General features: G+C 42.7%; 2 protein-coding genes across 8 annotated transcripts in view; one reads left to right on the top strand and one right to left on the bottom strand.

Moving 5' to 3' along the window:
• The window catches only part of Med12l (mediator complex subunit 12L), a 307,049-nt gene that overhangs the window by 216,843 nt on the left and 73,874 nt on the right, over positions 1-16,332 (top strand). The window lies entirely within an intron of this gene.
• P2ry12 (purinergic receptor P2Y12) overlaps positions 12,801-16,332 on the bottom strand; it is a 41,260-nt gene continuing 37,728 nt past the window's right edge. The window contains exon 3 of the mRNA XM_040754389.1: positions 12,801-14,674. Within this exon, the coding sequence (XP_040610323.1) occupies positions 13,620-14,663 (1,044 nt within the window). The 5' untranslated portion in view covers positions 14,664-14,674 and the 3' untranslated portion in view covers positions 12,801-13,619. The remainder of the gene's footprint in view (positions 14,675-16,332) is intronic.

Here is a 16,332-nt window from a genome sequence, read left to right as displayed (position 1 = left end):
GGATTGCCAGGAGCTGGAGTCACAGGCGATTGTGAGCCACCCATGGTGGGCGCCTGGAACACGCTTTTAACTGCTGTGGTATTTCTCCGGCCCCCAAACTCATTTATTTTTTTATTAGTCATGATCAGTGACCTTTTTCAATACCTCATCTGTAGTAATAGGAGTTTAAATGATGGAGAAAATAGTAACCATTTACAACCAGGAAAGAGGAGAAGACCTGATTTGAAAGTCGGACACTTACCTTCTGCACCCTACAGGATATCTGCGAGAAGTCTGTATGAAGAGGGGGCGGTCTGTTTATTTCTGCGGACATTGCTGTCTGTCTTTTGACCCCCAGATCTCTGGGGTATAATGTGCCACGTTTTCTAAGAAGTAGGAGCTACTGTCTGTGGCCCTTTCTGGCATGTGGTATTGGGGCGGAACAAACGTTTTAGGGGGCTATGCATCTTACTTCCTCGTGTGTCAAGTTTGAAGGCATCCTCTACTCCATGGGAATTGTTGGGGAGGTGGATGGTTGGTAGCACCGAGCATATGGGGGGGACCTAAAAATGTCAGTCAGTCATTGCTTTGGTTTCCTCAACTGCCAGTTTGAGTGAAGATGCAGCTTGTCACCTTTAGAAATCCATCTTGGGAAACCACCTGCATTCTTGAGACTTAAAAGGATGTTGTGGATCAATGCTGGGCCAGGATGCGTCCAGTGTTTACTTCTCACAAAGTGTGGGGAGAGTCATAGTGTGTGACAGTGTGCTTGCCTGCCAGACAGATGAAGGGAAAGAGGAAATTAGGTGACCTTAGGGAGGACGTGCGGCTATCTCTGGCAAGCCTCACTTCCTGTTTCCTGCCACACGCTTGCTGTGAAGTTGGACCGTCTACAGGGTTTGATCAAGTCCTACGACTTGGTTTAGGACTCTGAATATGTAGATTCCACACTTGAATGTTTTAAAATGGAATGCACTGTGATGCCTGGGAACTTTGGTTAGAATTGCCAGAATGGGTGGCACACTTTAAAACAGTTTTCTCTTTGACTGAAGTATGTTCGAATTTCAGTGTTGTGATGGACCATAACTTAAATATGTGTCTTTTTGCTTCAGAAGAGGATTAAAAACATAGCAAAAACAATTTTAAGGTATACTTTTTTTTTTAGCTTACGTAGCTAATTTTGATTTTTACCCTATAGCCTTCAGTCCAATATAAAAATGAAGGCCTGCAAGGTTTCTCTTTAAACAAGGGAAATTCTGTGCAGGATAATTTCATAACATGAGAACTAGAAATCATAGTTTGCTCAAATTTCAAAATGCCAAATGTGGGAAACTTTGAAAAGAGGAACCGATCAGCAGTGTCCATTTCAAGGGTCACAAAGGTGCATTCTTTTGTTTGTGAAATGCATGTTTATTACGTGCACGTGTGTGCGTGTGTTACTCCTTCAGTGAGTCAGGTCTCTCTTTCCAGCATGTGGGTGCTATGGATTGAACTCTGTTTGCATGGAAGGTCTTCTCTGGCCAAGACGTCTTCCTGGCCCTAACATTTTTTTTAATTCATTTTTCATTTTACATAGCAGCCCCAGTTCCCCCTCCCCTTCTCCTGTCCCCCTGTCTCCCCCCTTCCCACCCCCATTCTCTCCTCACAGGGGGAAAGGCCTCCCTTGGGGAGTCAACAAAGTCTGGCACACCAAGTTGAGGCAGGAGCAAGCCCCTCTCTCCTGTGTCAAGGCTGAGCAGGGTTTCCCATCATAAGGAATGAGCTCCAGAAGACCAGTTTAATGCCCTTGGGCTAGATCCCGGTGCCACTGGCAGGGCCCCACCCCCAACAGATCAAGTCACGTAACCGTCACCCACATTCAGAGGGTCTACTTTGGTCCCAGGCAGGTTTCCCAGCTGGCAGTCCATAGTCAGTGAGCTCCCCCCATCTCAGGTGTCCCATGGTGTTCCCTATGGTGGTCTTGACCCCTCCCTTTGTTCATACGATCCCTCCTCCCTCTCTTCAACTGAACTCCAGGAGCTCAGCCCAGTGCTTGGCTGTGGGTCACTGCCTCTGCCTTCATCGGTCACTGGAAGTAGGTGCTGTGATGACAGTTAGGGCAGTCACTAATCCGGTTACAGGAGGAGGCCCATTCAGACATTCTCTACACTATTGCTAGGAGTCTAATCTGGGGTCATCCCTGTGGGTTCCTGAGAATTTCCCTAGCACCATGTTTCTCCCCAAGCCCATAATGGCTCCCTTATCAAGACATCTCTTTCATTGCTGTCCCCTCTGTCCCTTCCCCTATTGGGTCTTCTTGATTCCTCGTGTTCCCATCCCCTCCCTACTACCCCCTCCCAGTTTGCTCAGGAGATTTTAACTGTTTTTCTTTATGGGACCTGCCATGTGTGTCCCTCTTAGGTTCCCCCCCCTTAACCTAGCTTCCTGGAGTTGTGGATTATAGCCTGGTTATCCTTTGTTTTACATCTAATATCCACTTATAAGTGAATACAAACCATGTTTATCTTTCTGGGTCTGGGTTACCTCACTCGGGATGTTTTTGTGTTTGTTCTAGTTTGATCCATTTGCCTGCAGATTTCATAATGCCATTGTTTTTTATAGAAGGGTAATAATACTCCATTGTGTAAATGTACCATATTTTCCTTATCCATTCTTTGGTTGGGAGGCATCTAGGTTGTTTTCAGGTTCTGGCTATCATGAATAAAGCTACTGTGAACATAGTTGAGCAGATGTCCTTGTGGTGTTAATGTGCATCCTTTGGGTGTATGCCCAAGAGTGGTATTGTTGCATCTTGAGGTAGACTGATTCCCAGTTTTCTGACAAACAGCCATTCTGATTTCCAAAGAGGTTGTACAAGTTTGCACTCCCACCAGCAGTGGAGGAGTGTTTCCCTTTCTTCGCATCCTCTCCAGCACACGTTGTCATTGGTGTTTTTGATCTTAGTCATTCTGACAGGTGTAAGATGGTATCTCAGAGTCATTTTGAGTTGCATTTCCCTGATAACTAAGGATGTTGAGCAATTCCTTAAATGCCTTTTGGTCATTTGAGATAATTCTGTTGAGAATTCTGTTTAGATCTGTACCCCATTTTTAATTGGTATTTTGGTATCTAGCTTCTTGAGTTCTTTATATATTTTAGAGATCAGCCTGCTGTTAGATGTGGGGTTGGTGAAGATCTTTTCCTATTCTGTAGGCTGTCATTTTTGTCTTGCTGACCATGTCCTTTGCCTTACAGAAGGTCTCAGTTTCAGGAGGTGCCATTTACTGATGGGTGCTCACAGTGTTTGTGCCACTGGTGTTGTGTTTAGGAAGTGGTCTCCTGTGCCAATCCATTCGAGGGTACTTCCCACTTTCTCTTCAGTCAGGTTCAGTGTGGTTGGTTTCATGTTGAGGTTTAATCCACTTAGACTTAAGTTTTGTGCATGGTGATAGATATTGATCCATCTGTCATTCTTCTACATGCCAGCATCCAGTTACGCCAGCGCCATGTGTTGAAGATGCTTTTTTTTTTCCATTGTACAATTTTGGCTTCTTTGTCAAAAATCAGGTGTTCATAGGTATGTGGGTTGGTATTGGTGTCTTCAATTCCATTGATCCACATGTCTGTTTTTTATGCCAATACCAAGCTGTTTTTATTACTGTAGCTCTGTAGTAGAACTTCAAGTCACTAGAACAGGAAGTTGCTTTATTGTACAGAATTGTTTTGACTATCTTGGGTTTTTTGTTTGTTTTTCCATATGAAGTTGAGTATTGTTCTTTTGAGGACTGTGAAGAATTGTGTTGGGATTTTGATGGGAATTGTATTGAATCTGTAGATTGCTTTTGGTAAGATTGCCAGGTTTTTTTGTTGTTGTTTGTTTGCTTGTTTTTGTTTTTTTACTATGTTGATCCTACCTATCCAAGAGCATGGGAGATCTTTCCATTTTCTGATGCCTTCTGCAGGTTCTTTCTTTGAAATCTTAAAGTCATACAGGTCTTTCACTTGTTTGGTTAGAGTTACTTCCAAGATATTTTATGTTATTTGTGGCCATTGTAATGGGGGTTGTAACATTTTAAATAAGTGTTTCAAAGTGATTTCCTTGGTCAGTATGTTAGCAGATCTTCCCAGTGAAGCTCATATCTGTAGGAAAAAGTCTTCCCTTTTAAAGGGTCCATCCAAGAGCTGTTCCCTAGAGCACCGTGGAAGCAACATCTGAAAGCTAGAGGACTTAGGTCCAAGTCTCTGTCCACCTGTTACTTTTCTGTTCATTTGGGATGTTAGTAACACTCGCTATGAAATGCTTGCCTTCTCTTTATGATGTAAATACACAACAATCTTATCTTTATGAAGTTAAGGGGGTGAGATGAATGGTTGTCTGCCACACGCTTAGAATGATGCCTATTATGAGAGATGCTATGCCAGCTTGTCAAGTCAGCTAAAAAGAAAACCAGAATGCTGTTGGCTTAGTTCATGAAGGCCAGGAAGGAAGAAATACAAAACGTGCAGTGAAAAGTCTCATAATTTAGGAGCTTGCCAAATGGGAATAAACTAAAGATTGGGAATTCTAGTATGCTCCAAGGAAATAGAGTTAAAAATAATAAACATCAAGATAGCTATGCTATTACTGGTTATTATGTTATCATAGCCCTTATAATGCCTACAGAGCCTGACCTTAGTTTAGAGACGGAGAAACTAAAATGCGGAAAGAAAGCAGTTCCTCAAAATAGTGGTAACAGAGACAACTGTAAACTCACCATTAGCCCGATAGCCTGCCGCTCCCCGGAGATATCAGCAAGAAGAATCTGGAGTGCCTTACCCCATTATGGAGTTCTTATCCCAAGACTCACTGATTGGTATACAAAAACCAAAAAGCCATGAAATTGAACAAACTTGTAATTCTGTCTGCTCCAAACTCCTGCTTAAGGTGGAAAATGTAAATTGTCCAATTGGTATGGTCAGGAAGGAGAGGGTATGTAGTGGGAATTGTCTGCCATTACTTTCTTTTTTTAATCTTTCATGATTTCTCAGTTGGACCAGGGTTAAGAGTGAGAGGCCATCTCGTGAGACAGCTAACATGTATCATGAAAATAAGATTTGAAAATTAAAAGTGTTTGCTGTCATTTGGAATGAAAGTTGAAGTGGAAACTCCTATATTCCTAGAAGAGACTTCTCATTTCATCTGAACTATGCTGAGGTGCTTTCCTTGGATGGTGTAAAATTGTTTGAAACTTTCCATATTACCATAACCAAAAGTGATAGTAAGTTAAACTGTGTAATTTACAAGCAGATGTCCAGAACTATTGGGAAATGAAAATCAGTAGTATTAGATTCTCTTCATTGAACTAGAGACAGGCAGTACACCCACAGTATTATTTGAAATGCTTAATATTTAGTGACAAATTTTTTTTAATCATAAAAGAAAGCATATGTTTGAAAATTCAAAGACATAGGAAATGACTCAGTAGGTAAAGCACTTGCCACACAAGCTTGGAAGCATAAATTTTAGATCCACAAACGCCTATAGAGATAGCTAGACATGGTAGTGTCTTTATCTAATCCCAGCACTCCTACAGTGAGATGGGGGTGTGGAAACAGAGTTCCCTAGAAGCTTGCAGGCCAGTTAGGTTGATATATGCAGCCCTGAAGAAGAGACCTCATCTCAAGCATGACAGCAGGGATGACTGACACATGAGGTTGTCTTCTGATACCTATGTGTGTGCCAATGGTCTACACAGATTCACACATATATACATCATAATACAATCACATAACTATTAAAAAAGTAACCTCCAAATACCAACGTGGTTGATACCAGTGAAGGTTGATCTATATTTATAGCAGTGTGCAAAGTACTTATGCTTATTTGGGTAAGCATGAATTTTTTGTTGTTGTTGTTTTAGTCTATGTTAGTACATACGCAATGACCATCATACTACCCAGTGACTGTCCCATATTTAGTTAAGCGGCTATTGATGGACATTTAGTTTGACTTTTTTCAGCTATTACTGCTGGATGTTACACATCCATATACTCTTAAGTGTTTCTTTCAACTGGAGCAAGAATGGGTGGATCAAGGGTTATGTACCAGAACATCATATAATATTTCCAAATGGGTTTCTCCAAGGAGTGTGCCACTTAATAATCCCATTCTCTTTTTAGTTACATTTAATCATTTGTTTTACTTCCAGAACTCAGTTTCCCTCCCTCCTCTCCTCCAGTTCCTTCCCTCCACTTCCCTTCTGCTCCCCTGTTGGAACACCAGTGTTATGCTGACCCCGCCCCCGACGACAGGCGGGGCGCACAGTGGAGATGATGTCATCGCTACATCACTCCTTATGGGCCATGTAATGACTCAGTAGGCATGCCAGTAAGCATGGGAACACTTCCCCTTTTAAGTGACCCGACTCCATGTGGTTGCTCTCTCCCCTCTCTTACTTCTCCCCACTGTTTTTGTTCAGCAAGGGGCAGGCCTTCCATGGGTGTCAACAAAGCATGGCGTTGTCAAGTGGAGGTTAGGCCTAAGCACTTTCCCTTGTATCAAGACTTGGAAAGGCAGCCTAGGAGGAGGAATAGGTTTCTGAAAACCAGTAAAAGGGTCTGGAGACAGCCAAAGCTTTAGAGACAGGCCCTGTTCCCTCTGTTAGGAGTCCCACAAGTAGACCAGCTACACGTCTGTCACATAAACGAGAGCATTCAGGTTCCAGCCTCTGTGTGCTCTCGGGGTTCAGGCTGGGGGCTTAGACAGCAGTTGGGTAGGGTTTGGCTAAAAAAGAGTTCTGGGGGGAATAAACCAAGGGTTCTGAGGGAGCCCTGCTCATCTACATTCCTCTCATGGTTCTTTTTTTGTTTTGTTTTGTTTTGTTTTGGAGGCTGTCGGTCCACCCTGGCCTCAAACTCACAGAGATCCGCCTGCCTCTGCCTCCCTAGTGCTGGGATTAAAGGCGTGTGCCACCACCGCCCGGCCCTCTCATGGTTCTTTATTCTTTGAATGGAGGCATTTTTTATCCCACAAGACTTTTAGTTTTTAATACTCAATCTTTATACAGTTAAAATTGACATACAGTTAAAATTGACAATTCTGACACTAACAAGGATACAGGCACGCATAAGCCCCCGCCCCAACCAGGAAGGCATATAAAGTCTTGAGATAAGTCAAGCCATTTATGTCTCTGGGAGGGGGTGGGAGGTGGAGGGTGTAACTCTTAAGCATCACTGCAAAACTCAAAAGGTAGGGCAAGGGTTAAATGGAGCGAGGGGCTTATTATCAATAGGAAGAGAGAAAGGTGTTAGTGAATAAGTAACATTTATGTCATTAGTAGACCTAGACGTTTATAATTCATAAGTATAAAACAAGGAAGAAATACTAGAAATTTATAATTAGTAAATATAAGAAAAGGAAGAAACGCTGTATGTGTTGGGTTTTTCTTTTGCTTAGATATAACTGGGCCATAACCCCCCAGCACAAGCTGTGGAAGGAAAGTGGGCCCTTAATCCATATTAGCGTTCTCAACAATTGGTAGTGAGTTCTCTCAACACGAGATCAAAGGGAGAAGCTATCAGAGATCCAAGGAGGTTGCAGCTTCCATCAGAGCTAGTAGGCTGGTAGGCAGTAGGCTGTATTCTCCTGAGTGGGCTGTTAGTGGGGGTCAGACATTTGTGTCTCCTGTCTTTTGAAGCTCTGAGTGTGGTCTATGGAAAAGGGGAAGCACTCTGGTTTCGCATTGGTTTTACAGGGATGACAGTGACTATTCAAAAGGCACATATCCCACCGGGTTTGCAAATAGGATGATTCCTGTGGGTTAGCCTGGTGAATATGTCCCCTGGAATCTTACTGTGTAATCGTGTGGACAGCAGCAGTGACACAAATGCAGAGGCCCTAGGTCAGTCCTATGCAGACTCCCTAACTGTCATTCCAGACTCCGTGAGCCCAGGTTAGCTGTTTCTGTGGGTTTTCTTGTGATGACCTTGATCTCGATGACTCATACAATCCTCCCTCCCTTTCTTCAGCAGGATTCCCCTAGCTCAGCCCAGTACTTGGCTGTGCATCTCTGCATCTGTTGCCATCAGTTACTGGATGAAGGCATTTGGGGTAGTCATCAATCTGATCAGAGGAAATGGGCAATTCAGACTACATATTCACTGTTGTACGGACTATTACCTGGGATGGGAGTTTCTCTTGTACCGGATTTCTAACTGACCCCTCCCACAGCAAGACATCCCTTTCGAGACTCTCCCCTCTATCCATCCCCTAACCTGCTCTCTCATATTCCCTACTAATCTCCAGTCTACCCAGGAGATTTCTTCTGTTTCCCCTTCCCGAGGGAATACATGCATCCACCCTTGGCCTGTCCTTGCTACCTAGCTTCTCTGGAGCTGTGGATTGTAGCACGCTTATCCTTTACTCTATAGCTAATACCCACTTATGAGTAAGTCCATACCATGTTTGTCTTTCTGGGTCTGGGTTACCTCACTCATGAAGATTTTTTTCTAAGTCTATCCATTTGCCTGCAAGTTTCATGACATCATTGTTTATAACAGCTGAGTAATATTCCATTGTGCAAATACACCACGTTTTTAAAAATCCATTCTTCTGTTGAGGGGCATCTAGGTTGTTTCCAGATTCTGGCTACTACAAATAATGCTGCTGTGAACATAGTTGAGCAAGTGTCCTGTGGCATGATTGAGCGCCCTTTGGGTATATACCCAGGATTGGTATAGCTGAGTCTTGGGGTAGCTTGATTCCCAATTTTCTGAGTAACCACCATGTTGATTTCCAAAATGGTTCTACAAGTTTGCACTCTCACCAGAATAGAGGAGTGTTTTCCTTGCTCCATATCCGCTCCAGCATAAGCTATCAGTAGTGTTTTTAATACAAACCATTCTGACTGGTTCAGGACGGAATCTGATTTGCATTCCCCGATGGACTAAGGATGTTGAGCATTTTCTTTAATTTTTGTCTCAGCTATTGGAGATTCTTCTGTTGAGAATTCTCTATTTAGATCTATACCCCATTTTTAAATTTTTTTCTGGAGCTCTTATTTATTTTGGAACTCAGCCCTTTTGTCAGATGTGGGGTTGGTCTTAGCTATTCTGTTTTTTTGTTCTGTTTAGCTTTTCAATATGAAGTTGAATATTGTTCTTTTGAGGTCTATTAAGAATTGTGTTGAGATTTTGATCAGGATTTCATTGAATCTTTTGGTAGGATGACCATTTTTACTGTGTCAATCCTACTGATCCTTGAGTATGGGAGATCTTTCCATCTTCTGATATCTGCTCCAATTTCCTTCCTCAAAGACTTTAAGTTCTTGTCATGCAGGTATTTCACCTGTTTGGTTAGAGTTACCCCAAAATATCTTATATTGTTTGTAGCTATTGTATAGAGTATTGTTTCCCTGATTTATCCTTCAGCCCATTTATCATTTTTATATGGGAGGGCTACTGCATTGTTTGTTTGTTTTTTTTTTTGAGTTAATCTTTTATCCATCCACGTCACTGAAGATGTTTATCAGCTGTAGGAACTCCATGGTAGAATTTTGGAGATTACTCATATATATTATTATTATACTCTCTGATAGCAGTGATAGCTTGACTTCCCCTGATATTTAGGCATCTGGATTTCGGATGATTATATGTCTAGGTAATGATTCTTGCATTTGCCTTTGTTGCATAGATGTTTTGTTCCTTTGTTTTCTGTTTTCTCTCTTGTCTTCTGGCCTAAGTAGCCAAGGGTCTGGGTGACAAGCTCATCTTCAGGTCCGGTATGGCATCTCTGCCGCATGCAAAGCTGAAGTCTTCTCCCAGAGCTGTAGACCATTTCTCAGTGAGTGTGATTACAATTGTATTCCACATCTTCTATTCCCACTGGCGACTCCAATTCCACCGTGGCCGTTGCTCACGAACAGTGGAAGGCTGAAGGGCCCAGACCCTCTCCCACCCCCCTGCTTTGGCAGCCATGACAGGATGCAGAAAAGACCCAGCAAGATGTAGGCCCCTGACTCAGCAGGAGGGGCTGAGCCCTGCCTCCCACCCCCCCCCCCCGCAACCTTGCCCAACCTTGCCCTAATTACTGGGAATAAACTTCCAGATACTCTCCATGGTGTCTGGAGGATACCAATCAGAAGTTGGCTGGCAGGCTTTGGATGTGCTTTACTGATAACAGTGGAATGCAGCACGTAGTCATGGCCCTTGGATGGACTCCACACATAGCAACCTTTCCGCAGCTGCAGCTGACCAATCAACTCGGGACAGGTTCCCCCACTTGGTGGTGCACCCATCCTGAGACTGTTGCTATGCAGGTAGCAGACTCCCAGACACCCCCATTGCTCTGCCCCTAATATACGCCCTGTCCCACCGCGGCTTGGGGTCCCTCTACCCCACCCACTCTGTTGGGCAGATGGAGGACCCAAGTTAACTCAAAATTAAAAAGAATCTTTGCTTTTGCACCGGATATGGTCTCTTGGTGGTTTTGGGGGTCCCGAGTGTGGGCACAACAGTACCTGCATGTGTGGTAAGAGAACTCTCTTTGATGTTTTATTTCTGTTGTAGAAGTGGTGAGTCGAGGGTTGGCAGATTATGTATATGACCAGTTAGCATATTTTAATTAACTTTCTCACATACCAAGGTTGATTCTTAGTTTTTTTTTTTTACATATTTTTTCTGTTACTAGTTTTATTTATTTTTGTATTTAGGTTAGAAACAATCTTGTTTCACATGTCAATACCAGCTCTCTCTCCCTCCCCTTCTCCCCCACCACCCCCACCAGGCCCCGCAACCCCCAACCCAATCTCCACTCCGATCCCCAAGGATATATATATATATTTATATTTAAAGGTCAAAATTTTAAGTGACTCAGGCTGAATGGTCTTTCTTACCACAGCCCAGCTCTGTTGTTGTGGCCTGAGAGTCTTAGGTACACAGCTTCCACAGCCAAGCTCGGTTTTTGTGGTGTGGAAGTCTTAGATACACAGCTTGTCCCACAGCCCAGCTCTGTTGTTGTGGCGTGGGAGTCTTAGGTATACAACTTCACAGTATGGCTGTGCTGCTAGGAAGCCTCACTGTGGACACTGGAATTTTAGTTTCCCAGACATTCCACGTGACACAGAATTTATTCCTGAAATATGAGAAGCATCTTTTCGACCACAGGCCCCTCATAAACAGGTGGTCAGCAGGGATCTGTAAGCAGGGTGTGTGGATTGCCTCACCTCTTCAATTATTCACTTACACCAAGTTTGGTTCCACTTAAAAACTTAGTTGGCGTCATGAGATGTGTTTATATATATGTCAAAGTGTTTGCAGCTGGGGATGGGTTCTGTGCAGAATAGACATTTGATAATGCTGACATTTTAGAATGTGGGTTTGGGGGAGTTCCTTTTGCTTTGAGACAGGGTCTTTTTTTTTTTTTTTTTTGCCCTGGCTGATGGGGACCTGGCTTTATAGACCAGGCTGTTCTTGAACTTGAAGTAACCCTCTACTTTACCCATTGAGGTTGTGACCATAGGCATAAGCCACTGTCTCTCAGACTGTCTTGAATAGGTTCAGGCTGATGTAGGAGTTTGTAGTACCTATTACCTTTCAGTACAGAAACCCAACAGTGTGATGTAGGGCTTACTCTGAAATTTCATTCTGTATCTACATAAGTATAAGACACAGGTAATTCCAAACACATTGCATTTTTTGTTGTTGTGTTGTTGTTGTTGTCATAATCCTATCAGCACTATTTGTCTGTCTCTTGTAGAAAAATATCACAGTGAATTAGGGGAGCCACAAAAGGAGGATTGTTCAGGTAGTCGCCCCCCTTCCCCCCCCCAAGTCCCTCCTCAGGTTCGCCCCCAACTCCCGGACCTCGGTGAAGAGTTTCCATACGCTTCCTATCCTACACGTGGATGGTTTGGGCGATGCTGCTGCCCTTTATTCGTCTCGTATGCAAAGTGAAGTTTGACAGCAATGGTTGATGGCAAGCTCCTCCTCTGTCGCCCACATTGCGGTGTTCTCGTAAACCAAAAACGGGTGTGCTGGCAGGAGACTGAAGTACTGAGGCAGAGACGACAGCAGCTGTGTGTCCTGCGCTCCGTAGCATAGGATGCACCTCCTCTTTGCTCATTACAGGGCTGGGGAGTGACCCTGGGTCCCATGCATTGCTAGGCGAGAGCTCTCTCTGTCTCTCTCTGAGTTGTGTGCCCAGCCCGCCCATGCACAGTTCTCACTGCCTCTATGTCTTGTTCTCGCTGTGGCAGTGCCAGAGTGGGAAGTGCCGCCACTTGGGAACAGTTGCCACATGAAGAGTTAGTTACATGTCCTTAGCTTTGTGCCAGAATTTACCTTGAGAAGTCGTCCTGGAGTTTGGAAGACGTTATTGAAGATCAACAGCCTTGTCTATGTTAGAATCTACTCTTTTCATTTACTCTGCCTGATATTTAGATGCTATTGTCTATACCATCTTCTGCCAGAGCAGCACCTCCAGGGAGCACTAATGATTGAGACAGAAGATTCCACACATTAGGTATTGTGTTTGTATTTAAAGCTACCAAGTATGACCCCAATTGGGATGCTGTTGCTTATATGTGTATGTCAAAGTGTCACACCATAGCCACTAAATATGCACTAGTTCCTTGTTAATAAAAATAAAATAAAAATGGCAACTGTGAGATCTGACTGCACATTTCCCCTCCTTTGTAATTACATGAAGACTTAAAATCATGACATGACTTTTCTGAGGAGACCGAAGGGTAGTGTGTAATAAAGCTGTGTTAGCCCGCAGTTCTTAAATGCATTTACTGTTTAGTGTAGGAGAAGATTGAGCCATTGTTTCTAAACTTTTGAACAAAGAAATTCCAACAAAGCAATACAGAATAAACGTAATTTCTTTATAGTATACACATGATTACAAACAAGTAATGTCATATAGTTCAACCACTTTCCTATTGGTCGATGTGAGGAACAATTTGATAATTATAGTTATTTCTTTTCTTACTAAGAAGTGGGTTTTTTGTTTGTTTTTTATTCAAGCAGCAGGCATTTCTAAAGCTGATTAATAATAAGACAAGTGCCAATGATGGCACCATACTGAGTAAACTCAGAATCTTAGTGAAATTGCTTTCTCTAGTGTTAAGGAAGTAGTCATATACTTTTTTAAATATTAGAATGCTATGAAAGTTACACTCCTTAAGTTAATGGTTTTATTCACTGTATCCGTTCTTTATGGGAAGATAGATGAAACCTCTACCATGTATAATAATTCGGGTCTCACCCAATGTCATTTCATTTGGTTTAAGTGTTTGTGGGTTTGCTGTTGTCCTTGTTGCTCTAAATGAGAGGTCAGGAGTTACTGGGCTTAATGTATCAGAGCAAACGCAAGTTTTCACATATTGCAGAAATAATACTGAATGGTAATGGATTTTAAAACGACAGTGGAGATTACATTTCATGGTCGCTCATTTTGCAGGAACTGGGTAAGCCACTAATTCTTTATGGGTTGCGGGTTTCCCTGTAGTATAGCAATAGGATGCAGTTTATCCTACTGCACTCCTGAAGACAGGATCAGTAGATAAACATCGCTTCCCATTAGTTCAGCTTCTCCTAAGTGAGTGTTAGTATTTTTCTGCGGTGATTTTCTTGGAGGCGTCTGAACACCGCAGACTGAAGCAGCCCCTCGGGGTCACGCTTTACACTGGGGTCTCCTCGCTTGGGTCGCCACCTTCCTGTCCTTTCTTCTTGTTTTCTCCAGAGGGTGACATAGCACTGGAGCACCTCAGCATGCGTGTCAGGGAGTTCCTGAAAGACTTGCAAAGGAAAAAGTAGATGAACGGGTCGAGGCAGGCGTTCAAGGACGTCAGCCACAGGGTGCTCTCCTTCACATAGAACAGAGTGTTTTCAGCGGCACAGTCGAAGACAGCCCGGGTTTGGCTCAGGGTGTAGGGGACCCGTGCAAAATGGAAGGGAACGAAGCAGATGAAGAACACAGCAATGATGATGAAAACTCTGACGTTCACCCTTTTCTTGGGCACTCTGCCTGCCCCTCTTGTTCTTACGTAGGACCTGTAGAGCTCTTTTGCAATGAGACTGTAGCAGACAATGATAATTAAGAAATTAATCCAGAAAATGACTTGGCAGATGTAATTGACTATCTCATGCCAGACCAGGCCAAACTCTGACTTCAGGAAAGAACATTTTTTTATGTTCTTGTCTTTGGGCCTCCTGTTGGTGAGAATCATGTTGGGCAGCGAGAGCAAGAACATGAAGGCCCAGATGACGACAGAAAGAACCTTCGCACCCAGGAGATTTCTGGGGCTGGAGGTTTTAAATGGCCTGGTTGTCTTCAGGTAGCGGTCAATGGTTATCAATCCAAGGAATGATATACTGATATACATTGTGAAATAGAACGTGACCGAGGTGACTTGGCATACCAAGGCCCTCAGAGGCCCGACTCCCAGCTTGGCATCACTAAGAATTTTGAAAGGAAAAGTCAGGATCATGAGAAGATCAGAAATGACCGTGTTCTTCAGGAAAATAATGAAGTTGGATTTGCTTCGGATTTGAAAGAAAATTCTCATTGCCAAGCTGTTTGTGATGAGTCCAACAAAAAACAGGACAGTGTAGAGCAACGGGAAGAGAACCTGGGTTATCTTGTAGTCTCTGCTGCACAGGGTGCCATTCCCAGCTGTGACGGTGGCGTTGGCCGTGGTGGTGTCCACATCAGGCGTCTCCATTGTGCTAGCTCCTAGAGCAGAGAGAGGGAGTGTGCTCACATTCAGTCACAGGTCACTGGTTTGCTTGTTATAGAAATATATAACTTTCAGAAGTACAGCTTTGCTTAAAACATGAGTTTTCCTATCTTTATGGTGGCAGTTGGTAGGAATTAATAGAAAACTGAATCCCTGAACATTCCCTTCTAAACAAATATTCCATCTATAACAAATTAAGGTGATTTGCATTGCGTGATGGGAGCCTTGTGTTTTTTGTTGTTGTTGATGATGATGATGTTTGTAATTCCCCTTAGTGTCTGCCCTCTGTTTATATAGGAAGCCCATGTCAGATATGCTAGTAATGCTTTGTTTAGTTCTCCCTCTTCTTCTCTGAAACCTGTAGCCCTTTGTTTCTGTTGACAGCTCCCTTTTCTTCTGACCCCAAATTCCTGGTTTCACACTTTATTATCACTAATAGATTCAATGGAGACGTGATTGATTAAGAGTTAGAATTACAAATGAAATACCAATCAAAGAATTTGGTATGAAGTCATTATTGGGAAGTTTATTCAACAAAATAAGTAGTATATTGTAGAGAATAAAAATCCACAAACGTTTCCTGTGTATCGGGTGTTGTTTCTGCCTGTGCTCAGTCAGCCGTGCAATCAAATATTAGCCTAAGAAGAATCATTACATACTTTAGAGGATTTAGCCTGTGCGTTTCTCATTTTCAAGTTGTTCTTTTTGCTTGAAGTTTGTATATGTTTTTTGAGTATCATTCAGTGTGAATCCTAAAACAGTAACAATAGGAGAAGAAGGCAGCAACAGCAGCCTTTGTGTGTGTGAGTGTGAGTGTGTGTGTGAGTGTGTGTGTGTGTGAATGTGAGTGTGTGTATGAGTGTGTGTGAGTGTGAGTGTGTGTGTGTATGACCTTTACTTGACATTTCCCAAGCAGCCAGAGCATCGTTCCTGGGTTTATGGAATATTTAATGATAACTAAAATAAGATAGCAGAAATTAGTCCTCGTTTGATTTCCTAGGCTATCAGACAACAGACAGCTGAAGGAAGAGGGGTAGCTGACGTGGATGTGATGTGATATATATATTTAAGATGGAATATAAAGCTTTTCAAATTTCTATCAAACAAATATAATGATTTCTCATAAAGCAGAATTCCTCATATTCATATATGGTTAAAAACTACACATAACTGTCATACAAGATCTAACATGATAAATGAAGATAGCAGATCCCCCCCCCAAATGTCAGTGGAATCCTTTAGTTACTGAAAATTACACAGTTAAGAATATCACCAGGAGAATGACCTCAGCTCTCAGCACCTCAGAGGTGAAGGAGAGCCACTGAGTTCAGCCCACTTTGCAATCACTAGTTCATTTTGTTTGTATGTTCCTCGATAGTTCTAGCAATTCTGTCTTAGGAGTGCTCATTGTGCACAGTAGGTAAGTTAGGTAACAACTTCCTTAACATTGGGAAATGCCATTCCCTTTGTTTACATTTAATTCTCATTTCACAATCAACACATCAACATCTCTCCATGCTTGGCATATTTTTACTGAAGAATGTAATCTCCCATACCACTAAGACTTGTGTCTTGGTTCTTATTAACTTAATGTTATGCAGACTATACGCTTCTGACTTCATGAATTGCTATGTAAGGTTTTGGATTTTAAGAA

This window comes from Mesocricetus auratus, unplaced genomic scaffold (genome assembly GCF_017639785.1).
Source record: "Mesocricetus auratus isolate SY011 unplaced genomic scaffold, BCM_Maur_2.0 Super-Scaffold_100011, whole genome shotgun sequence".
NCBI classification, from domain to species: Eukaryota; Metazoa; Chordata; class Mammalia; order Rodentia; family Cricetidae; genus Mesocricetus; species Mesocricetus auratus.
This window is presented reverse-complemented; position numbering and strand designations above follow the sequence as displayed.